Source organism: Hypanus sabinus, chromosome 1, assembly GCF_030144855.1.
Source record: "Hypanus sabinus isolate sHypSab1 chromosome 1, sHypSab1.hap1, whole genome shotgun sequence".
Classification (NCBI taxonomy): Eukaryota; Metazoa; Chordata; class Chondrichthyes; order Myliobatiformes; family Dasyatidae; genus Hypanus; species Hypanus sabinus.
In genome coordinates this window covers 128,924,108-128,949,653 of record NC_082706.1, presented here as the reverse complement: position 1 = coordinate 128,949,653, position 25,546 = coordinate 128,924,108, and the positions used below count along the sequence as shown (strand labels likewise).

The 25,546-nt window shown below is 41.8% G+C and overlaps 1 protein-coding gene across 4 annotated transcripts in view; it reads right to left on the bottom strand.

Annotated features, from left to right (window-relative positions):
• ankrd12 (ankyrin repeat domain 12) overlaps positions 1-25,546 on the bottom strand; it is a 204,279-nt gene that overhangs the window by 11,583 nt on the left and 167,150 nt on the right. For 3 of the 4 annotated variants that reach the window (XM_059976192.1, XM_059976172.1, XM_059976183.1), the window contains exons 6-10: positions 17,421-17,621; positions 13,238-13,380; positions 11,898-12,054; positions 2,733-7,636; positions 834-932 (exon numbers count right to left, since the gene is read on the bottom strand). In XM_059976192.1, the coding sequence (XP_059832175.1) occupies positions 834-932; positions 2,733-7,636; positions 11,898-12,054; positions 13,238-13,380; positions 17,421-17,621 (5,504 nt within the window). Of the gene's footprint in view, positions 1-833; positions 933-2,732; positions 7,637-11,334; positions 11,861-11,897; positions 12,055-13,237; positions 13,381-17,420; positions 17,622-25,546 lie in introns of those variants that run through there. The other variant, XM_059976202.1, reaches the window with a different exon arrangement.

Genomic DNA, 25,546 nt, shown 5'->3' with positions numbered 1-25,546 from the left:
AATCTTGAAAGCCCCTAGCATTTTAGCATGCTCCATTCTGATTTCACCATCTTCCACCCTTCCTCTGGTAAATAAAGTCACAAAGTATTCATTTACGATCTTAGCCACATCTTAAACACAAGTTCCCTCCTTTATCCTGTAACAGTCCTACCCTCTCCCTGGTTATCTGGTTGTTCTTAATATACATTTCCAATATTTTTTTGTTCTTATTTCAGACTTCCAGCACCTGCAGGCTTTGATATACAAAAATACAAGGTGTGTCCATTCCAGTGTAAGTAAATTGTAAGACCATGGTAAATATTAACATTACTGTCAATTTTTTAGCTTTGAAAGATAAGTATGGAGTTGCTTTTGATTATAATTAAAGAAAATATAATAGTATTATAATCTCTTTTACTTCTCAAGTCCATCTTTCTTTCTCCTTTTTTATTTAACTTTTGAAGTAGAAGCTGTTTGATGCAGACTCTGTAAACATGATTGGATAAGGACAGACATCTTATTCATACTATTTGTAGATGCCCTGTAGAGGGCAGTGTGCCAAAATGTTTTCTAATCATAAATTCTAATTCAAACCTCACAAGAAAAGTCCATCAACAAGTGAAATAAGCAGCTACCAACCAAAAAAAATACAGTTTATTGAATTCACAGTTCTCCAGCTCATCCCACTTAACAAGTTCAAAATTCAAAACATTGTGGCAAGAGGTGCCATGTTACCATGTTTTCCAGAAGGTGTTTTAAATTTTAAGGATACAATTTCTAGGGCATCCTTTATATAGATTCTAAAATACTAAACACATTTAATGCTCAAGAGCCTTTCAGAACAAGAACAGTACCCGTTCAATACTATGCTGTAATCGAAGCTTCATTCGAATAACTTCCTGTTGCCTGAAGAGTTCTTTCAGTGCTTCAGACAATGATGGAGGAGGAGTTATCTTTAAATAAAAAGTCAGTAATTAATATCAATGCAAATTTAAATACTACATTATCAGTTCCTACTGGTTCAGTTCAAGTCACAGTAGAATGGATAAAAGGCCTCTTGGTCCAATGAGTCTGCATTGACAATCAATCACCCATTTATAACAATCCTCATGTTTTATTCACTCTCACATTCCCATCAATTTTTTTTACATTTTACCACTCACTTACAGTATATAGTTTATACATTGGCCAAAAAATGTCCAGCCAAGTATCTTTTGGAATTTGGGAAGAAAACTGAGTGCCGAGAGGAAATCAACACAGTCACAAAGAAGATGTGTGAACTCCAAACAGACAGCTCCCAAGGTCAAGATTGAATATGGGATGACTGGAGCAATGATGCAGCAGCTTTACTAGGCGCACCAAATTGACCAATTTAATCAAACATGATCACACATTCCTATTACTTTTCTCCCACAGCTGATAAAACATAAATTTCAATGCAAACATCAAAAATGCACACTTATTCTAAACTTAATTATCCAGCTTGCCCAATGTAACAGTATTTTCCATCATATAATTGATGTATATACCCTGGGATCCAAGACACATTAACATGCAAATGTGAAAGTTTTTATCCGGGGATAGGCACTGGTTTACAGAAGTAGAAGAATAAGATGGGATGTATCAAAGTACAAGAACTATATTACACTGTAGTAGCCTAGTACAGGATACAAAGAGTTAGAATGTAAACTAAGTGTGATGAATGAAATTAGTAAGATATAAATATAATAGCCTTCTGAGAATAGAAAAAATGTAAAACAATAACAAAACGGATCAAGAAGGGACAGAACAATATTCTTGGATTAAAAAGTGATCAGAAATATAAGGAAGACAAAAGGAAGGTGACGGGATAGTACTGATTTGGGAAGACATTTAAATAGGAAAAAGGTATAGGAACAGGTGGCATCCTTGAGGAGGCCAGGAAACAGTTATGACAAATATGACAAATCCAATATGCTTCTGAGATTTTCCATAAATCTCCATAGTGAGAAAGGAACAGTATGCACGACAAACTTTTCGCTATATCTCGGTACATGTGACAATAATAAATCAATACCAATATGGATATCTGTAGGGAGCTTACAAAGATGTGCAAGAATTACACTGGAATTTCTGAAATGTGTTAAGAGAATTTCTTCAATCAGTAGATTCTCTGTCTATCAGGGAGGAGGAAGAGACCAATGCTAGATTTGGAGATGGGACCCAACATTCAAGTGTCTGTGGGAAAGCATATTAGTAAGAGTGACCACTGTTACTTAAAATTTACATAAGCAATGAAGAAGATCAAGGTTCAATTTAAAGTAGAACTTCTAATCTGGAAGAAGGTCAACTTCATGGAGATTAAATAATTCAACTAGTGTAAAATTAATTCAAACATTTTTGGGGAAAACTGCAAGAACCACAGGAGATTGTTAAGAATGAGATGGTTAACATACAGACTCATACATCAGCTCAAAGAAGTTTGCTGAGGAAGGGGGTTCAGACAAAATATTGGAGGAGGGGTGGAGACAATAGATGGGGCAAAAAACCGACAGCCAGGATGTTCTAGGAAGACTGGATATACATAAGCTGCCTGATCTGAACAGTGAATGCAAATAATCAATTAAGCACTAAATTGTGCACTATTATACTTAATTCTCTCTCTTGAATAAATAATTGAAGCAAATTGTTATACAGTTAACACAAATTGAATGTAAAGCTATATCACATGGAATAATGAAGTCAATGCAATTATTTCAAAGGATAACACTTACAGTTGGTATACAAAGTTTGCTCAAAGGGTTTCCATCCAGCAGATATGATCCAGTAAATGTAACAAATTCATCATAAAACTGTGGTGCTTGTGGAGTGACACTACATAGCACTTTACGCTTCTCTTCTATTTTCTTTCTTATGTGAAGATACTCGTAGTAAGGGTTTGCCTTTTCTGAATGGTAAGGTTGAATCTCCTCTAATTTTAAAGAATCTACAATGGCCGCCAGTGACTGTTGTGTCTTTTCCTTAGCTTGCTGCAGAGTAGATTTCACTTGTGTTGGGTGTGGAACACGTGACAACTTGCGTTTATGTGGGTGATGTACTTGGCCTTCCTCCTCCTCTGATAATTTCGATTTACTTTTCACAGGAGTGGCAGATTCTGTATCTTTATCAGAGACCTGTGCACAGTTGACAACAGGCTGTTTGCTTTGATTGGCTAATATATTTGCTCTGTTGCGAGTAATCCTTTGAGGAATATCATGCTCTATACGGTCAATTTCCATTCGATCTTCTGACTCCTCCTTTGTTGATTCAGCGGATGGCTTTTGTTCATCCAGTGCTGGTTCATGCATAATTACAGGGTCCTGACCAGCAGTTGTGAAATGTTGGGAAAATTCCATATCCAGTGAGGAATCTTGGTCCTGAGCTTTACTTTCCAAAGACTGAGATTGGTCTATAACTGGAGGTGTGTGTACATGTTCTGTGGAAGATGTTGCTTCGGGCAGTTCTTCTTTTGGCTCTGGCTGCATTTCATCAACAGATGTTACTGGCACTGTCTCTAATTGTGAGCTCTCCTGATTACAAGCTGGCTCATGACTGCCTAAAATAGTACTTTTTGTACCTTCCGTCTTCTCTTCAATTAATAAACTCTGTACAGTCCTTGTATGGTCCACAAGATTTTCATTAACACTGCTGCCATCTGGTAATGCTGCAGCAGATGGTGTGGAGGAGTTTTCTTCCAAGACTTGGAGTTCACTTGGTTTGAAATCATTTGAAGGATCTTCTAGAGTCTTTTGATTTGCAAGATCAGAATTTATATCAAGAGGAGGATATTTACCATCCTTTTCATCAACCATCCCTGAAGATTCTGAGTGAGGTTTGCATGAAGTGGAACTCTGATCAATATCTTGCAAAGTTTGAGTTTGTGATGATTCTTCTTGAGTTCCTCCACATTTTGGCCAGAACAGTATTCGAGGGGCACTATCACTGTCTAATGGTGAACGTGTACAAGAAGAATTGGATGAATGCGTAGGTGAAGAATAAGATGGTGTTTCAAGGAGATTTACGGCCTGGGAAGATTCACTGCACAGTCTTTGTGGAGACTTGGATGCTAGTTCTGATGTTATCTGTTCTGTACAACTCCACTCTTGTGGAACATGTGGTAGAGGGTTAAATGCGTTTTTCTCGCAAGCTGCTGTAGTTGTATAACCATCATTATTACTGTGTGAAGGAACATCAAGCCTATCATATGATACTTCTATTGGTTTTTCTGGCTGAATGTCACTAATCAAACAGTTTAGTTGTGGCTGCACCATAGGCATCTGCTGAGAAGTACTTTGCATGATTATGCTGCTGGGATTTGTATCCTGTGATAAATAATTAGTGTCGTTTGGTACAATGACAGCAGGAGACTGTAAACATGAACTACTATTACATGCGCCCTCTTCAGGGCCACTGTCTGGAAGTGGTTCTGATCGCGGAGAGGTACAGACCTGGCTTTGTACTGTTGGTGAAAAACTATACTGTTTTTCACTTGAGAGGGGCAAGTTAGCTTCAAGTTGCTTGTGGAACTGTTTATCATGGTCATTTGCAACAACTGGTATACTGCATCTCCGAACATCACCTACAGACCGGCATTCATTTTCACATCTAGCATTGTCAGCAGATACTGACCGTAGATAAGATCCTGGAAGTTTACTGGAATGTGGTGACTTAAGTCGATCTGGTAAGTCAGTCAAAACATCAGAGTCTCGGTCATATACAGCAGGAGATTTGGCATTGGGGAGAAATACGGACTGTGAAAAGGAAGACTGAGATTCAGAACCCTCAATGGTGAAATCTGAATCATAATCAGTTAAAGGCCGTGGTGTTGCTACAGCTGAGGTCTGGCATGAATCTTCTGAACTTGCAACAGAAATCATTGATATTGATCTTGAAGTAAGTCCCATACGATCACGCTCTTGTCTGGGGGATGCAGTTAAATTACCTTCACAACTCAAGAGAGGTCTTGGAGTTTCTGGCAAATTTTGTTTTGTATCATTGGTCAGCGATTTCACACTGTTAACGTCTTTTGGCTGCTTGTCTTTTAAATGCATCTCCGATGGATCTGAGCTTTTTGATCTAGTAAGTTCTTTGCTTGTTGATGAACTCTTCAATTTCTCTCGTTCTTTTATTTTTGAGAGGTCAATGCCAGATCGATGCCTTTGCCTTTCCTTTTCTTTCATTTTTATCTTCTCTTTATGTTTTTTGTGCCATTGCTCAATCTCCAGATCCTTGAGACTTAGCATTCTTTCAAAACTGGTTTGCATTAAGTCATCATTTACTAGTCGCTTCTCTTTTGGTCGCACATCCTTTGTGGCACCAGAATCTTTAGATTTCAGTTTGTCAGCTTCTGGTTCTTTAAGTTTTGCTTTAACAGAAGCATTCACTGGTACTTTGTCTTTTTGTCTGTCTTTTTCCTTCTTTTCTTTTTCTTTTGTTTCTGGAGTTTTAGGGAAATCCTCTTTACTTTTATCTTTTGAAAAACATAACTTATCATGATATCCTTTGCTGCTCTCAATTGTGCTGCGTTTCTTCTCATCATGCAAATGCTTTGAGTTTGTCACAGGGTCACCCTCTCTTTCCCTTGATTTTTCTTTCTTCTTCTCTTTTTCTATATCTCTCTCTTTTTCTTTTACTTTAACTTTGTCTGCTTTACTTAGAATACTATCCTGTGAATCTTTTTCTGAAAACTTAGCCTTCTTCTCATTAACATGCTTCTCTTTTTCCACTTTGTCTTTTATACCACTGGAATGACGTTCCCTTTCAATTTTTTCTCTTTCATGTTTTTTATCCAATTTTTCCTTGCTCTTTTCTTTTTCCTCAAGTTTTTTGACAGAAAATACATTCTTCAATTTATCATTTTCACGGTGGATTTTTTCTGAAGTGGAATACAAGCTCCCAGATCGATCTTTTTCCTTTGTCCTCTCCCCAATCTCTTGTAATTTACTAAAAGATTTTTCCTGTAACTTTTCATGAGTCTCTGATTTCTCTTTCTCTGATCTATTCTCGTGTTTCACTTTCTTCTCTCTGTCAAAATATTTTCTCTCTAGCCTTTCCAAGTCCCTCTCTTTAGTTGGGGACTTTTTTTCACTTTTCTCCTTGTTTTCCTTCTTTTCTTTATCTGGAGTATCAGATTTCTCTTTATCTGTGCCTTTTTCTTTCTCAAAGAATTCTACATGCTCTTTCTTTAGAAAAACACTTGAGTAAAGTGAATCATCTTTGTCTGCAAGCACAATTTCCTTCCGTTCTTCCAGATTAGAAAGTTTTTCTTTCTCTTCTTTATAGTGCTTTTCCTTTTTACTCTTTTTAGACTTGTCCTTTTCTCTGTCCTCTTTGAAAGGTTTCTCTTCCTTAAAATATTTCTCTTTCGATACTTTGTCTTCTTTAATGACACTCTTATCTTTCAATGGTTTTTCTGTAAGAGCCATGTTTGAATTTTCATCTTTGAAAGTTTCATTAGTATCATCATTTTTGAAGAAGTTCTCTTTCCAGTATTCTCTATCAAACTCAGGATATATCTTTTCACTTTCTTTTTGTCTGTGCTTTCCCTTTTCATTTTCATGTTCTTTCTTAATTTTGTTTTTCTCTTTATCTTTATGCTTTAGTTTATGCTTTTTTATAACCTTCCCATCCTTGTCAGTCTTTTTAAAAACTTCTTCCATGTTATCAAATATGCCTGTCTCCTCCTCTTTGCTTCTCTGTCCAGACTTTTCACCAAATTCTATACACAGATCCTTTTTGCGATGTTTTGTCTTCGTATTGTATTTAAAAGACTTATTGCTGGAACTCTCAGAAGTGTAGTCAGAATCTGTAAGGTGATCAAATCGAACCACCTCAGACTGAAAAGTTATTTCTGCTGCTCCTGAAGATAGACCAGTTTTAGCATTTTCTTGTTTAAGAGGCTTGGTTCTTTTTTCATTTAAATTACATGAATGCTTTGGCGACTTGGCAGTTGAAAGGTGGAATTGATGACCTGAAGAATCATCTTTCAAAGACTTTTTAAATGAATCCTCGTCTCTTGAGCGATCTAATGAGTCCAAAGCAGAGCAAGTGGAGAAAAGCATCAGTTTAGCATTTTCCTTTTCTTCCTTCTCCTCTTTGAACTCCTGGTTCTCCTTATTTTTACTTTGTTTTTTCACTTTTTTCTTCCCTTTTCCTTTCTCTTTCTGTTCCAGAGAGATCAGGTTTTCCTTCTTAGTCCTTGCATCAGATTTGCTGCTATCTGGAACAATCTCCAGAGAGCTGGTTGAACAAGTCTTTTTCTCTTGATGTGGTTCTTCATCTGAGCTATCAGAACTGGAGGAAACAAGAACTCTTGCTGACTTCTGCTTCTTAATTTTAAATGGCTTCTGAAATTCTAGCTTTGGTGGTGTTAAATAGCTGTTCTCTTTAACAACACTCTTTTTACCATCTCTCCTACGAATCCGTTTCTGATCCACAAGCTTGCTTATTTGTTCTTCTTCTTCATCAATATCTTCATCATCGTCATCTTTGAATTCATATTCATCTAGTGCAGATGATGTAATTGATTTGCAAGGTGTCAACTGCTGGTTAGTATCAGTTTTCAGTTCTTTTTCTGCTTCAGAATCATCCACATTATCATCTACACTAGATGGGTTCACAGAAGGTAACTCTTCAGATTCTGGAAATACAAAAAGAATTTAGGTTACTGTAAGAAATGCATATTTTCAATTTTTATTATAATTTTTTTCTAATGGCACGAGTAGTATGGCTCCAATGCCATATTTAAGTTTGCTGACACCACTATCACTGGCCGACTCAATGGTGGTGAAGAATCTGCATATAAGAGGGAGATTGAAAATTTGGCTGAGTGGTGCTACAACAACAACCTCTCACTCAGTATCAGCAAGACCAAGTTGCTGATTATTGACCTCAGGAGGAGGATTGAGCCAAGCCTCATCGGGGATTCGGAGGGGGAGAGGGTCAGCAACTTTAAATTCCTCGGTGTTATCATTCCAGAGGATCTGTCCTGGGTCCAGCACTTAAGTGCCATAACAAAGAAAGCATGAGAGCACACCTCTACTTTCACAGAAGTTTGCGAAGATTTGGCATGTCAGCTAAAACTTTCTCTTTTATAGGTTTGTGGAGGAGAGTAAATTGACTGGTTGCATCATGGTAACACTTATGCCCTTGAATGGAAAAATAGATATGGCCCAGACCATCATGGGAAAAGCCCTTCCCACTATCGAGCACATCTACTTGCAGCGATGTTGCAGGAAAGCAGCATCAATCAATAAGGCCCCCACTATCCACAACATGCTCTCTTTTCACTGCCATTAGGAAGGAAGTACAGGAGTCTCAGCACCCACTCTACCAGGTTCAGGAAGTTATTACCCCTCAACCATCAGGCTCCTGAACTAGAGGGGTTAACTTCACTCAGCCTCACTCACCCCATCACTGAACTGGTCCCATAACCTATGTTCAAGGACTTTCAAACCTCTTCATTTCATGTTCTTGATATTTATTGCTGTTTTATTCTTATTATTTCTTTTCATTTTTTTGTATATGCACAGCTTCTTGTCTTTTGCTCTTTGGTTGTTTGCCCGTCCTGTTGGGTGCAGTCTTTCATCGATACTATGTGTTTCTGAAATTTACTATGAATGCCCGCAAGACAATGAATCTCATGGTTGTATATGATGACATATATGTACTTTGATAATTACTTTGAACTTTGATAAGAACGATTTCTCTTCATAACCCATACTAGTGTAATATTTCTCTTAGAACCCAACATTCAACAAACCAAACCTTACTAGAAAATATACATTTTCTAACAGGTACACAAAGTAGGAGCAAAACAAAGGTGAAAGATATGCATCATCCAAAATTGGATTCAGATATGGAAAACGTGGTGAAATGGAGTAAATTATTTTTCCCATTCTGTTAGGCTATTCTTTCAATTGACAGGCCGAAACTTCGAGAAGGAAACACATATTTCCTGCTTCTCCAAAATGGAAAATTTATTGAACACAGAACATAAACATAATAAAGTCCAATGCAAAAATAGAAAACAAATAAATTTAAAAGGACCTTTTCTAAACCAAACTGAACAAATATTGGTTAACAAAATCATAGATTGACAATAGTGATTATTTAAATAGCTTATGGGATTTAAAAAAAATTGTGCAGCCTAGTAACAGTAACGCCAAAGCACAGGTTTTGAAGGAAGAACTTTTCCACATTTCAAGCTTTCTCTGTTAGACACAATCAGACCCAGTTCTAGGGTCCCAACTTGCTAGGGAAAGCACGTCTTATGATGGAAAGAATGGTGGGTAGGCAAGAAGCAGCAAGGGAGAAATAATGTTTGTGAGTGGCTAGACAAGAGATTTGATTCATTGCAGCAAAAATATGATGGCACCAGGTGAACAAGGGTGGTAAAAATAAAAAATAAATCTGAGGCTGGAATACATAAATGAAGATACTACTAATGGAAAACAGAGGCATGAAAACTATAAAGCCTAAATGCTAAATAAAAGACTATCTGTGTTGATCATTAGGTCCAAAAAGTTGTAGCTGGAAGATAAGTAGCTGTTGCCTAAACTTGCATGGGGCTTTGGTATGACAAATAAGAGGCTGAAGATAGGATTGAGTTGGAAACTGGTGATGGACAACTGGAATCTTAAACATTTCTCAGTTGTGCTGATTCCAGAATTATCTGTTTAGTTCAGATTTTCAAAAGCATGTTTTGCCACTTGCTATTTATTAAATATATTTACTATCTTCTTTTACCTAACTCCATTCTTTTTGTCATTTAATGTTTCCTGTCCAAACTTTGTTACTGACTTTTCCTTTTGTTCCTCCCCCTTTCTTTGATTCTTGAAACATTTTATCATTGACCTTCTCACTATTGAATTACGGTTCTCTCATCACCTTATGACCAATTGAGCATTACTAGTGCCCTCAATGGTTTGCTTCTGAATCACTGGCTGGATCCACCCTTTCTGGGACCAAATTTTATATTTAGTAGTGATTGTTTAAAAAAAACTTGGTCAAATATGAATTCAATGCAAATCCAGCAAATTCTTAAAAATATGGGGACATTAAGAGCGAACTGCTTTTTTTTTAATAAACTGATCAACAAGGTTTGGAGATTTGAAATACTTAATTCCTTGAGCTGAATTTATGCAAGATATTAAAACACCACCACTGTCCTTTCAAGATCAAGTTCAAATATAAAAACGATGTCTTTCATATGAATGGCTGATATTAGAAGGGTAAATACAAATAACTTACAGAAATTCTAGAAATAGGTATAATGAAGATCGGGACAGATAAGTGAATTTCAACCCTATACTTGCAGTGACCAATATTCCTTTAATTAAAAAAATTAATGATAAACTCTCAGGAAATAAGGAAACAAAATAAAAAAATTGTTAAATGATGAGTAGTAAGAAAGAAGATTGTAAAAGGATAATGCTTATTCAGATGGCAGATTGTATTAATATAGAAAGAATATGAACACTATGTTTGGAAGCAACAGGAAGTTAAAAGACACATTTTGTATGCTTCAAATTTAAATAGATTAAAGAACTTCTATCATGAAACCTAGACAGCACGATATAACCAGAATAACAGTAAAGTTGACAACTTTATAATATCCCTGTATATATTAGTCAATAGCATGTAAATGTAATTAAATTGAAAGTGTAGTGTGATGCTGTCTTATAGATTAGAAAATGAATTCTCAGAATCAGGTTTATTAGGTTTATTATTACTGATATGGTGTGAAATTTGTTGTTTTGCTGCACATAAAAAAATTACAATAAAAAATAAATAAAAAATATAAAACAAGTAGTTCAAAAAGACAGCAAAAGAAGTGAGGTGGTGATCCTAGGTTCATGGACTGTTCAGAAATCTGATGGCAAAGAAGAAGCTGTTCCTAAAATGTTGAGTGTGTGTTTTAAAGCTCCTGTACCTCCTCTCTGATGGTATGGAGAAGAGAACATGACCTGGGCGGTGAGCGTCCTTCATAATGGATGCTACCTTTTTGAGGCATCACCTTTTGAAAATGTCCTTGATGGCGGTGGTGGTGGTGGCGTGTGTGTGGCCAGTGCCCATGACGGAGCTGGCTGAGTTTACAACCTGCAGCTTTTTCCAATCCTGTATATTGCTGTCTCCATACAAGAGGGTGATGTAACCAGTTATAATGCTCTCCACATTCCATCTATAGAAATTTGCTAGTCATTGGTGACACACCAAATCTCTTCACACACTAATGAAACAGAGCTGCTGGGATGCCTTCGAAATAATTGCATCATTATTTTGGGTCCAGGATAGATCTTCAGAGATACTGACACCCAGGAACTCGAAACTGCTCACCCTTTACACTGTTGACCCTTCGATGAGGCCTGGTGTGTTCCCTCGACTTCCCCTTCCTGAAGTCCACAATCAATTCCTTAGTCTTACTGATGTTGAGAGCAAGGATGTTGTTGCAACACCACTCAACCAGCCGATCCATCATCATAGTCCTATATGATCAATAATCCTCAAAGAAAAAATAAATCAGAAGAGGCAAAGCTCCTTGAAAAGAGAGGGAAAGGAGGGAAAAATTGCAAGGATTGAAGAAATAAAGCATGCAACTTCGCAAATAGTAGTGACAGAAGAAAGTAAAAAGAGGAAAACAAATACTGACTATATGGAGAATATATTCGAATGATATGAAGAGCTTAAGATTGCTTTATTTTAATATGCCAAAAGGGGAACACAATTTAATATGTACTCCTATGATGAGTATTAAATGTAATACTTACAACAGGAATATGAATTAAACTGAAGTGTACAGATAGAAATCTCTAAACATCACAACAAATGGACTTGCACTAATTTTTCTACAATATTAAAACTGTACATCAGGGATTTATTCTGAAAGGTTATCTCACTACCTGTACAACTGTCATCATCATCATCATCATCAGAAAGTGGAAGCTCCCCTTTCAGAAGCTGTTCCATTTCATCTGAATCAGCCACATCTACAGGACGTTCTCCACGATGATTCATCTGGTATGCATCTCCACCATTACGCAAAAGCAACTTCACAATCTAAAGGAAAAGGATATCGGGTGGAAAACTGTAAACTCTTATTCTCAGACACAGATGATAAACTCAACAAAATTGCACTTTGAAAATGTAAAACTTGAGTATGCCATCAATTATGGGAGTACTTCACAGTTGATACTTAAAACTTGTAACTTATACAGGTAATTAAGATATTTTGAGCAAAGGAACATAAACGTAGAACAAAATGTCAGTACTTTGAAACGCAAAAAAAACCCAAAGCCTATTTTGTCACCATTATGCTGTGTTTAAGATTATAGGTTACTAGGATTACATGTGGCTCATACAGTATCAGTAACATATCTTTCAGTCATGCGGTGTAATTTTTTTGGACACATGCGTTATCACTGCCGAAAGGCTGTAATAAAGTTCAAATTTGTTACATTTTGGTTGAAGTAGGATTAAAGACTCATACACAATATCATAGGAGGGTATCTAATTTTACTTAAAAGATAAAGTTTATTAAAGTAATTTGCCATGTTCAATTTCATTTTTCAAGCAAAAGAGTGATGCAAGGTTCTAGACCTGAAAAATTAAATCTGCTTCTTGGCACGTCAGGCAGCTTCTGTAAGGAATAGTTGCCCATTTTCAGCTTTTATTTTCAGTTTCCTAGTATGATCGCAATCAACAATAAAAAATGTACCACCAGATTGTAACTTCTACATTTATTTTTGTTCTCCCCCCCCCACCCCCCGTTCTAAGTTCCCTCATTAATCTACTAATCAGTTGGTGTCATTAACAACATCACAACAACCTAGAATTCCTTATATTTTGTCTGGGTAACCTCCAAACTGATGGCATGAGTATTGATTTTCTCCTTCTAGTCAAAAAACTTCCCTGCCTCTTCCCTCTTCTTCTATTCCCCACTATGGCCTCTTACCTCTTCTTGCCCATCACCTCCTCTGTATCCCCTCCTTGTTCCCTCTCTCCTATGGTCCATTATCCTCTCCCATCAGATTCCTTCTTCAGCCCTCTATTTTTCCTAACCACCTGGCTTATCTATCACCTTCTAGCTACCCTTCTTCCCTTCTCCCCACCTTATTATTCTGGCGTCTTCCCCCCTTCCTTTCCAGTCGTGAAGAAGTGTTTGGCCTTTAGCACTTTATAATTTAAGTTAAAATTCAAGCTCATGCTACATAATAAATAGTCCTTAAATCACAATACATACATCTCTGTGTCCATTGCTTGCAGCGTCATGTAGTGGAGTATCATTTTCAAGACCTCGGGTGTTCACGTCTGCTCCTGCAAGTATCAGCTGCTTAGCAACATCATAATACCCCAAATTGCAGGCTTCATGTAATGGAGTCCAGCCTAGAATAACATGAATTGGGAAAGAGCAAACAAGAAAAAGCATAATTACCTTACACAGCTAAATGGATATAGATATTTTCAAAATCTTCAAATTCATTTTTTCTATCACTGACTTCCAGCATTCAGTGCCACAAACATCAAGAAATTCTGATTATTTAACTCAAGGAATTATGGAAAGGATCACATATTCAAACTATCCAGTTTTGCTTCATATAGAATCTGCCTCAAAAACAGTGAATTATCCCATATTTAAAAAAAATTAGATTCAATATTTTTAGCACCCTACTTTTCATGATAATACTTTTGTTATTAGGTCAACAACTCTGTTGATATCTTTAATTTTAAAAATTCCAAAAACATACCATCAATCATAGCAACCCATACAAAATGCTGGAGGTCAGCAAGTCAGGCAGCATCTCTGGAAATCAATGAATAGTTTTTGTTTTGGGCCAAGACCCTTTGCTGTGATTGAGAAGGAAGCGGGAAGATGCCAAAATTAAAAGCTCTGTGGGGGGGGGGGAGGGAGAGGGGGGAGAGAGAGGGGGAGAGGGGGGAGAGAGAGGGGGAGAGAGAGGGGAGAGGGGGGAGAGGGGAGAGAGGGGAGAGAGGGGAGAGAGGGGAGAGAGGGGAGAGAGGGGGAGAGGGGGAGAGGGGAGAGAGGGGAGAGAGGGGGAGAGGGGGAGAGGGGAGGGGGGAGAGGGGGAGGGGGGGAGGGGGGGGAGAGGGGGAGAGAGAGGGGGGAGAGGGGGGAGGGGGGGAGAGGGGGGAGAGGGGAGAGAGGGGGAGAGGGGAGGGGGGAGAGGGGGGAGAGGGGGAGGGGGGAGAGGGGGAGAGAGAGGGGGGAGAGAGGGGGGAGAGAGGGGGGAGAGAGAGGGGGGAGAGGGGGGGAGGGGGGAGAGGGGGGAGAGAGGGGGAGAGGGGGGGAGAGAGGGGGGAGAGAGGGGGGGAGAGAGGGGGGAGAGGGGGAGAGAGGGGGAGAGAGAGGGGGGAGAGAGGGGGGAGAGAGAGGGGGGAGAGAGAGGGGGAGAGAGAGGGGGAGAGAGAGGGGGGAGAGAGAGGGGGGAGAGAGAGGGGGGAGAGAGAGGGGGGAGAGAGAGGGGGGAGAGAGAGGGGGGAGAGAGAGGGGGGAGAGAGAGGGGGGAGAGAGAGGGGGGAGAGAGAGGGGGGAGAGAGAGGGGGGAGAGAGAGGGGGGAGAGAGAGGGGGGAGAGAGAGGGGGAGAGAGAGGGGGAGAGAGAGGGGGGGAGAGAGAGACACTAGCTGGAAGGTGATAGGTGAAGTCAGGTGTGTAGGAAAGGTCAAGGGCTGGAGAAGAAGAAATTTGATAGGAGAGAAGAGTGGATTATAGAAGAAAGGGAAGGAGGGACCCAGGGGGAAGTAACAGGTAAGTGAGAAGAGGGGTAAAGGTCAGAGTGGGGAACAGAGGAAGGGATGGGGTGTCATTTTGTTTACAGGAAGGAGAGGTTGATATTCATGCCATCAGATTGAAGCCTACCCAGACAGAACATAAGGTGTTGCTCCTCCATCATGAGGGTGGCTTTACCTTGGCACAAAAGGTGGCCATAGACCAGAACGTTGGAATTGGGATAGGAATCGGAATTAAAACGTTTGGCCACACGAAGTGCCACTTGTGGCAGATGGTGCGGAGGTGCTCAACGAAGTGACCCCTTAATTTGCAACGGGTCTCACCAATGTAGAGGAGGCAGCATTGGAAGCACCAGACACAAGAGATGACCCCAGCAGATTCACAGGTGAAGAGATGCCTCATCTGGAAGGTCTTCCTGGGGCCCTGAATGGAGGTGAGGGAGGAGGTGTATGGGCACTCGGGCTGCTTGCAAGGATAAATGCTAGGAGGGACAAATGAACAAGGGAATCACAGAGGGAACTATCTCTGTGGAAAGTGGAGGTGGGGGGGTGGAGGGAGGTAAAGATATATTTTGTCATGGGAGAAGTTGCTGAGGTTGATGTATTGGATGCAAAGGCTGATAGGGTGGTAAGTAAGGACAAGAGGAACTCTGTCACTATTAGGGCAATGAGAAGATGGGGTGAGCGTGGATGTTCGGGAAATAGAGAAATTTGATCATGCTCATTTTGTTGCACTTTTCATTCATTTAGGACTTTCTTAACTATTTCCTCCTTAAATGTTTTTACAATTTGTAGATAAAATGCACTTTGAAAATATTTCATGAAAATGTGTGAAACAATTATAAATCTTTATTGACAATATGTCAATTAATTTGATTCTGTCTTCTTAAATCAATCTGAATAAGTTTATTTCCAGCAATTTAATCTTGTATTGTAGCACTTTTTCATTAATATACCTGCAGTATATAATTCCTGTGAATGATTAACACTGGCCTGGCTTTGACAAAATTATAGTTAAAAGGAAGGCCAAAAAGAGGAACAACAGCAGCTTAAAACTTGTTTTAAAAATTTTGTCATTTTACCCACATGACTTTCTGTATTTATGGCTGTAAAAACATATAATTAATTAAGAATTGCTATTTACTTCTTTGATTCTGGTGCAAATGTCAGAAGTTAACCACAAAAAATTGAGAATCTCTGGGATGTGCTCAAATAAGAATCAAGAAGTCCAACTAAGTGGGTCGAGAAGTTTTCTTTTGAACCTTTCCTCCTCAATTCATACTACTGGAGGGTCCTCGGGTTTTAATAATTTAGGTTTGACGATACTAATGATCAGACAGAAAGGGGAATTTTAAAATAGAATCAGCAGCTGAACTAAATACTTTAGGCATCTTTTCTGCCAAATGGAAGTTTGATGACCTCCACATTACCTTGGGTCCTTCAGGAACACAAGATCTTAAATTTGGAAGGATAGATTTTATCATAGCCTGCAGAGGGTGCAATAGAGAAGTTCACGGAAGAGAGCTTCAGTTCATCTTCAGAATTCTCAAGCCAATTATTATACACTGACGAGTTCTGTAAACTAAGCACACTATCTAAAAGACTGAGCAAATCATTTTACCAATAACACCCACCATTTGAACCTGATAGATTGATGAATGTTTGCAAAGTGATGAGCATTACCACTATTGCTTTGAGTCTAATTACAAATTTTTTTAAAACCTAGAGCAGACAATAAGATGGGTAATTCACTAACATTATTTAGAAAAAAAGAACACCTTTAATCAGTAACAACTGGAGAAATTACTGGACAAGTTCTATACAGGATGTCATTCAATGGACTCATTGTTTATGCTTTACTGCCAATGGGGTTTTAAGTGTCTGAAATTACGGCCTCTTTTAGGATTCAGGGATGTAGTTCAACCATGCCAATAATACAGGTTGGTGGAGCACCTAAAGAACAACTCCCCTGGTGCTAATTTCAAAGAAATATACTCTTACAAGAGACAGCTAGTTTGGTTGCTCTTGGCAAACTTCCATTGCAACAAAAAGACATTTAAACCCTTCTGACTTAAGTACTTTACCAAGAATGGCAAAATTCTCAGTCATTAATGGCTGCTATGTTCTAGTACTCTAAAACTGCTCAAATTAAAAAAAAAGCCTGAACATAAAACATGACCAGTTATTGCTCATCCCCAATTATCCTTGAGAAGGTGGTATTCAACTGCTTCCAAAAATGTTGCTTTTTTCCCATATTAATATTAATAATGGGGATCTCGGATCATGAGACCAGAGACTGGTTGAGCTCCAAGTAGTTTCTAATTACATGAAAGCTTAACAGATTGCTTTGCTATGGAGTGGACAAGCAATTCCGATCATATCATTCATGTGCACATTCTAACAAGAACATATATCTGAAGAATTGGAAACTGGCTTTTTTGTTTTGCTCCCAATTAAAGAACAAGGCCATTGCTGCTGCTATAGAGATCGACCTACTTATTTCTGACCATAATTGTCTCAGGTAATTCAGTTCATCAGTGAGATAACCTCACTGAGATAGAGAAACTGAAATTTCTTGTTTGTCAAAAAAGAATGAAAGAAAACACAGACAAAATGTCAAAAAAATTCCATACAAGTTACTTAAAAGTACAATCTCACTGTCACATCATGACTTACCAGCAAAATCTTTAACGTTAACATCAGCACCTTGACTAATAAGTTCTTTGACTTGCTTAGTTTCACCACGAATGGCTGCCATGTGTAATGGTGTTTCTCCTCGTTCATTTCGTTTATTAACTTTATCTTTCTGTCGAGATGAGGAACTTGGAGTCTTTTTCTGCCCTGGCGTTGCCTGAGATGGGTGGTTTGGAGTCGAATCTAATAACAATAAATTAAAATATCTGTTAAGTTAATGTTGTAAAGGGTGCCAATGTAACAAACTGTTCAATTGCAAGATTATTTCTACAGGTAGGTTTGAGTTCCAACATGAGGTGCCAAAAAGTCAGCAAGATAGATATGATGGCATTTTCTTAAAATATTTCTAATTTTTTTACTTCATTTTCCCAAATTTCTTCTCCGTACATCTAGAGTACCATTGGTCAGAATTATGGGTAACCTACATCCATCAGAACTGCTCCAAAACTATCTGAGACTGAAAATTCAATGAAAAGTAGAAGATATAAACCATAATTCATTGATATAAATTCCTGTGATACTACATTCTTCCACTTAATTAAAACAAAAAAATCATACAGCACTATTAACCAATTGTTTGGAAAATAAATGAAATTTCACAAGAGACCTTTTCAAAATCAACATAATCGTTGAAGCACTTAACTGTAAGTATGTAAATTTTTATCAATTACTAAATTTGGATAATCAATGAGAAAATCGAATCAAAGCAGAAAGGTAACACAGGAAACTCACAACATGGAGAGAGGGAGAGGGAGAGAGGAGTATGAGCACAAATTTTGGCCACAACAATTAAAAGTGCTTTCCTAATGTAATGATTAGTTTTAGCAAATGAAATATCAGTAATTAAATTTTGTTGCAAGTGAATACACTATCATGCCACTTCTGGAAACCAGACTCAATACCAGCTCGGGCTGATCACACATAAATCTCTTTATTTCACCACTTAAAGTTCTTCTTGAGGATGAGCTTGAATTCTTGATACAGATGCAATAGTTTCCATGTTGACTTCCACAGTGAAATGTGGATTATTCATGGAAAATCTAGTGAAGATGTATAGTGATCTGGCCTGATCTGTTATTTCGGCCCTTGGTAAGAAATCATTCACTGGTAAGAAAGAAATGAATGACAAGAGAATAACAATTGTCCTATATTTAACAAAAAATTTACTGGGAGGAGCTCTCATAATGGTTGACCTCAGAAATTAGAAAGTAATAAAGAAATAATGAAATATCAGTACATTACATTTGGAAAAGGTAAAAGATGTTTTACTGTGGTCTTTTAAATATGATACTGTAGTGGTGTGCTACATGCAGCGCTAAAATTATGACACGGAATCGGTAACTGCAGTCGAAGGAAAAAACTTTATTCGAAATCCTCAGCCTCACTTTTAAGCCTCCCTCAACCTGCCCCCCGTGGCGCAGAGGCTCCAAAGCTCTGTGCTCGCAAACCCCCGTAGGCTATCTAATTGTGAGCCGGTTCGGATGTGCCAGGAAATGGGTCGCCACATAACCCACCCCCCCCAGAACCGGCGATACACCCCCCAATGTCCACAGTCTGGGCCGGAACCTGCTTGGTAGGTTGGCCTCTGCGCCGAGGTGCCGGAAACTCGGCCGGTTGCGCCAGGTCCACATGGGCCGGTTTGAGGCGGTCCACCGTGAAAACCTCCTCTTTCCCCCCAACGTCCAGCACGAAAGTGGACCCGTTGTTCCGGAGCACCATAAACAGCCCCTCGTATGGCCGCTGCAGCGGTGGCCGATGCCCGTTCCTTCGTACAAACACAAACTTACAGTTCTGCAGGTCTTTGGGTACGCAGGTCGGGTTCCGCCCGTGCTGTGAAGTGGGTATGGGGGCCAGGATACCGAGCTTCTCGCATAGTCTGCCCAGGACTGCTGCGGGATCTTCCTGTTGCCCCCGTGGGGCTGGTAGGAACTCCCCGGGGACGACCAGGGGCGCGCTGTATACCAACTCGGCCGACGAGGCGTGCAGGTCGTCCTTGGGCGCTGTGCGGATGCCGAGTAGGACCCAGGGAAGCTTGTCCACCCAGTTGGCTCCTCTCAGGTGGGCCATGAGGGCCGACTTCAGGTGACGGTGGAAACACTCCACTAGCCCGTTCGACTGTGGGTGGTAGGCAGTTGTGTGGTGCAGCTGAGTCCCCAAAAGGCTGGCCATAGCTGACCACAGGCTGGAGGTGAACTGGGCGCCTCTGTCGGAGGTAATGTGGGCCGGTACACCAAAGCAAGATATCCAGGTGGTGATCAGGGCTCGGGCGCAAGATTCGGAGGTGGTGTCGGTGAGCGGGACCGCCTCTGGCCATCTTGTGAACCGGTCCACGATAGTCAGGAGGTGCCGCGCTCCGCGCGACACTGGCAGGGGGCCCACGATATCCACATGAATGTGGTCGAAACGCCGGTGGGCGGGATGGAACTGCTGCGGTGGGGCTTTGGTGTGCCGCTGCACCTTGACCGTCTGGCAGTGCATGCACGTTTTGGCCCATTCACTGACATGTTTGCGGAGTCCGTGCCAAACGAACCTGCTGGAAAACATCCGGACAACTGTCGGATGCGCCAAGTTATGAATGGAGTCGAAAACACGGCGCCGCCAGGCTGTCGGGACGACGGGATGGGGCTGGCCGGTGGCGACGTCACAGAGTAGGGTCCTCTCACCCAGGCCTACGGGGAGGTCCTGGAGCTGCAAACCGGAGACTGCGGTTCTGTAACTCGGAATCTCCTCATCCGCCTGCTGTGCCTCTGCCAGTGCCTCAAAGTCTACCCCTTGGGAAAGGGCATGAACGGTAGGGCGAGAGAGCGCATCTGCCACGACACTATCCTTACCCGAGACGTGCCGGACATCTGTCGTGTATTCAGAGATGTAGGACAGGCGGCGTTGCTGGCGGGACGACCAGGGATCGGACGCTTTCGTAAACGCAAAGGTAAGCGGTTTGTGGTCCATGAACGCGGTGAAGGGCCGACCTTCTAGGGAGTACCTGAAATGCCGGATTGCAAGGTAGAGCGCCAACAGTTCTTGGTCGAAAGCACTGTACTTGAGCTCGGGTGGCCACAGGTGTTTGCTGAAAAACGCCAGGGGTTGCCAGCGATCTGCAATGAGTTGCTCCAGCACCCCACCGACTGTCGTGTTAGATGCGTCCACTGTGAGGGCGGTAGGGGCGTCCATTCTGGGATGTACTAGCATTGCGGCGTTCGCCAAAGCTTCCTTCGTTTGAACGAAAGTGGCGGAGGACTCCTCGTCCCAGGTAATGTCCTTGCTCGGACCCGACATCAGGGCGAACAGGGGGCGCATGATCCGGGCAGCTGAAGGGAGGAAGCGGTGGTAGAAATTGACCATACCTACGAAATCCTGAAGGCCTTTGATCGTGGTGGGTCGGGGGAAGTGGCGGACCGCATCTACCTTAGCGGGCAGAGGGGTTGCCCCGTCTTTAGTAATCCTGTGGCCCAGGAAGTCAATGGTATCGAGTCCGAACTGGCATTTGTCGGGGTTGATTGTAAGACCGTACTCACTCAGTCGGGCGCAGAGTTGACGGAGGTGGGACAGATGCTCCTGACGACTGCTGCTGGCAATGAGGATGTCATCCAAATAGATGAACGCTAAGTCCAGGTCCCGTCCCACCGCGTCCATTAACCGCTGGAACGTCTGTGCGGCATTCTTCAGACCGAACGGCATGCGGAGGAACTCGAAAAGGCCAAACGGGGTGATGAGAGCCGTTTTGGGGACGTCGTCAGGATGCATCGGGATTTGATGGTACGCTCGGACGAGGTCGACCTTGGAGAAGATCCGTGCAGGTTTGCTGCAAAGTCCTGAATGTGCGGCACAGGGTAGCGGTCCGGTATGGTAGCCTCGTTCAGCCTGCGGTAGTCGCCGCATGATCTCCAGCCTCCTGTCACTTTGGGCACCATGTGCAGGGGGGAGGCCCAAGGGCTGTCGGACCGCCGGATGATCCCCAATTCCTCCATCCTCTGGAACTCCTCCTTCGCCAGTTGGAGCTTGTCCGGGGGAAGCCGCCGAACGCGGGCGTGGAGGGGTGGTCCCTGGGTCGGGATGTGGTGCTGTACGCCGTGTCGGGGCATGGCCGCTGTGAACTGCGGTGCCAGAACCGATGGGAAATCCGCCAGGACCCTGGTGAAGTCATTGTCGGACAGGCATGAGGGGCTGGCAACTGGGCTGCACCTAGGGAGAACGTCAGAAAGGTCTCGGCGTGTACCAGTCTCTTCCTGGGCAGGTCGACCAGTAGGCTGTTAACCCCGCAAAAAATCCGCACCCAGAAGCGGTTGGGCTACGGCGGCCAGTGTGAAGTCCCACGTGAACTGGCTGGAGCTGAACTGTAGCTGCACCTGACGGGTGCCATAGGTCCTTACTGTGCTGCCGTTCACGGCCCTCAGGGGGGGCCCCGGTGCCCTGCTGCGGGTGTCGTAACTCGTCTGAGGTAAAATGCTGATCTCGGCACCAGTGTCGACCAAAAAACCGGCGTCCCGACCTTCTGTTCCACACATACAGGAGGCTATCCCAATGGCCAGCTGCCGTAGCCATCAGCGGCGGCTGGCCCTGGCGTTTCCCGGGAACTTGCAGGGCGGGCGACAACGGCGGGCTTCTGCGCCCCACCGCTGGTGGTAGAAGCACCAGTGTTCATTGGGCCGGGGGTTGGCGGGCTCTGCGGCCGGGCCTGGTCTGGTTTGCTGCTGGGAGCGTGGCTGGGTGATCTGTGCGATGGACGCCCCGCTCACCTTTTTGGCGTTCCACAGCAAGTCCGCCAGGGCTGCCACCTTCCGGGGGTCACTGAAATCCGCGTCGGACAGCAGCAGGCTTATGTCCTCGGGCAGCTGCTCCAGGAATGCCTGCTCAAACATGAGGCAGGGTGTGTGTCCGTTAGCCAGAGACAACATCTCATTCATTAAAGCCGAAGGAGGTCTGTCGCCCAAGCCATCCAGGTGCAGTAAACCGGCAGCCCGCTCGCGCCGTGAGAGTCCGAAAGTCCTGAGGAGCAGGGCTTTGAATTCCGTGTACTTGCCGTCTGCCAGAGGCGACTGTACGAACTCCGCGACCTGGGCCGCTGTGTCCTGGTCGAGGGAGCTCACCACGTAGTAGTAGCGGGTGTCTTCTGAGGTGATCTGGCGAACGTGGAATTGGGCTTCGGCTTGCTGGAACCATAGGTTTGGTCGCTGTGTCCAGAAACCCGGCAGTTTCAACGAAACCGCATGAACAGAGGCGGCATCGGTCATTTCTGGTCCAAAAATCTTTTGGACCGTCGGGGTCACCAACTGTAGCGGTGTGCTACATGCAGCGCTAAAATTACGACACGGAGTCGGTAACTGCAGTCGAAGGAAAAAACTTTATTCGAAATCCTCAGCCTCACTTTTAAGCCTCCCTCAACCTGCCCCCCGTGGCGCAGTGGCTTCAAAGCTCTGTGCTTGCAAACCCCCGTAGGCTATCTAATTCTGAGCCGGTTTGGATGTGCCAGGAAATGTGTCGCCACAATACAACTGTCTGTTTGACAGTCTGCTGTTCAACTTGGAAGTAATATTCCAACTGCTAAAAGACCATAAGATATAGGAGCAGAATTATGTAATTTGGGTCATTGAGCCTGCTCAACCATTTCATCATGGCTGATCCAATTTTCCTTTTAGCCCCAAACTCCTGCTTTCTCCATGTATCCCTTCATGTCCTGACTAGTCAAGAATCTATCAACCTCTGCTTTAAATGTACATCAAAACTTGCCCTCCACAGCTGCCTGTGGCAAAGAATTCCAGAGATTTACTACTCTTTTGGCTAAAGAAATTCCTCCTCATCTCCGCTCTCAAAGGACACCCCTCTATTCTGAGGCTGTCTAGTCTCAGACTCTCGCACCATAGGAAACATCCTCTCCACGTCCACTATCAAGGCCTTTCACCATCCAATAAGTTTCAATAAGGTCACCCCTCATTCTTCTGAATTCTAGAGAATACAGGCCCAGAGCCATCAAATACTCTTCATATGACAAGACATTCAATCCTAGAATCATTTTCGTGAGCTTCCTTTGAACCCTCTTCAGTTTCAGCAATCCTTTCTAAGACAAGGGGCCAAAAACTGCTCACAATACTCCGAGCAAGGCCTTACCTGTGCTCTATAAAACCTCAACATTATATCTTTGCTTTTACATTCTAGTCCTCTTGAAATGAATGCTAACATTGCATTTGCCTTCCTCACCACAGACCCAACCTGCAAATTAACAATTAGGGAATCCTGCATAAGGATTCCCAAGTCACTCAGTATTTTGAATTTTCTCTCCATTTACAAAATATTTTATTTCTTTATTTCTTCTACCAAAGTGCATGACCACACACTTCTCAACACTGTATTCTATCTGCCACTTCTTTGCCCATTCTCCTAATTTGTCCAAGGCCTTCTGTAGCTTCTCTACTTCCTTAAAGCTACCTGTCCCTTTACCTAAAATAGCACAGAAGTCTTATTTTTGCATCTGGTATTCTCGGACGGTCTCCCATCCAACTACTAACCAGGCCTGAGACTGCTTAGCCTCGGAGATCTGATGAGATGACCATTTTCAGGCTAATATGGTACAGCACAGTATAAGCCCTTCAACCCACAAAGTTGTGCTGACCTTTTAACCTACTCCAAGATCAATCCATCTTTTTTCTCTCACAAAGCCCTTTATTTTTGTTTCCTCATGTGCCTATCTAGGAGTTTCCTAAATTTCCCTAATTGTACACTGGCAGTGAGTTCCACATACCTATCACAATCTGTTTGGAAAAAACACTACTTCTGACATCCCTCTTTAGTTTTCTCCAAGCACTATCGAGACAGCATGTAGAACATCGAACAGTGCAGCACAGTACAGACCCTCCAAGCATATAATGCTGTGCAACAGATACTGCATGTGTCATGTATTTGCCAATTCCTGCATCTTGTCTAAATCACTCTACAATCGCCTTGCATCCTCTCCAGAATTCACAATTCCACTAAGTTTTTGGTTCACATGTTCAGCAATCTTGCACTCAGTACCCCCAGGCAAAACATTGACTATCTAAGTAAACATAGGACCATAAGAAATTACTCTTGCCGTACCTCACTGACAAACACTTCTACCACAAATATTCCAATATTCTTCCCCTCCCTCTCTTTGCCTGTCAAACAACTATCACTCCAGGCAGGCATTTTACCACTATCTCACTTCGCTAAATTGTGCACACAAGACTCTGACATACCACCTAATGGTCCAAGTGCACCACACCACATCAGCAATGTGACAGTAGAGTGTCTTGGTGAAACAAATCAGGGAATGGAATTGTGGTGCGAATGTCTTCTTGAATTATTGTGGTCATGTGTATTTTTATATCACTTTTAATTCCCATCACATTGATTATTATCAAATATGTATGTATCTTCATCTTAAAGACGCCTAATAATCTGCCCTCTACTGCCTTAGGGAAAAAATTCCAGATATTCATTAATTTCTTATTAGTTGTAAATTTCAAACTACATAAGCATTATGGTAAAAGTAGGACAGTGGGAACAGTGGAAAGAGACAAGGGAGACTACAGATGTTGGATGCTGGAGCTACTAGATCTGCTGGAGGAACTCAGTGATTTGATGTGACAATCCCAATTATAACAACAGTTCTGTATCAATCAATATATGGTCCCAACGAAAGCCAATTTGGTAAATGACAGCACATTTATTTGCAATTATCATACTTCATACTGCATTGCTCGAAAAAGAACAATGATGTCAGAGGAATTCTTTCCTGAACCAAAAGACCCATTCAGCATTTCTATCTGACAGGTCTTTGAAAGATACTCCACTACAGTTGGAGCTTTAACTAATTTGAGGCTCATCACAATTGAAGTGAAATTATTAGTATCAGTTTACTAAATTTACATAGTGTAAAGAGATTTTATTTTAAGGGAGGAGTGTGTATGTATGTTCCTATATAACTTTTAATTGCTGTGATTAAACTGGGCATGATAAAAGACACCATGTTAATTCTAGTTATACTGTTTCTTACTATTGCATCGGCAAATCTCATAGTAATTTTAATGCCAGTATTATTTTATTTAAATTCCAATAGCATAAAAAACTGCGACAATTTTCTTTTTCTGGCC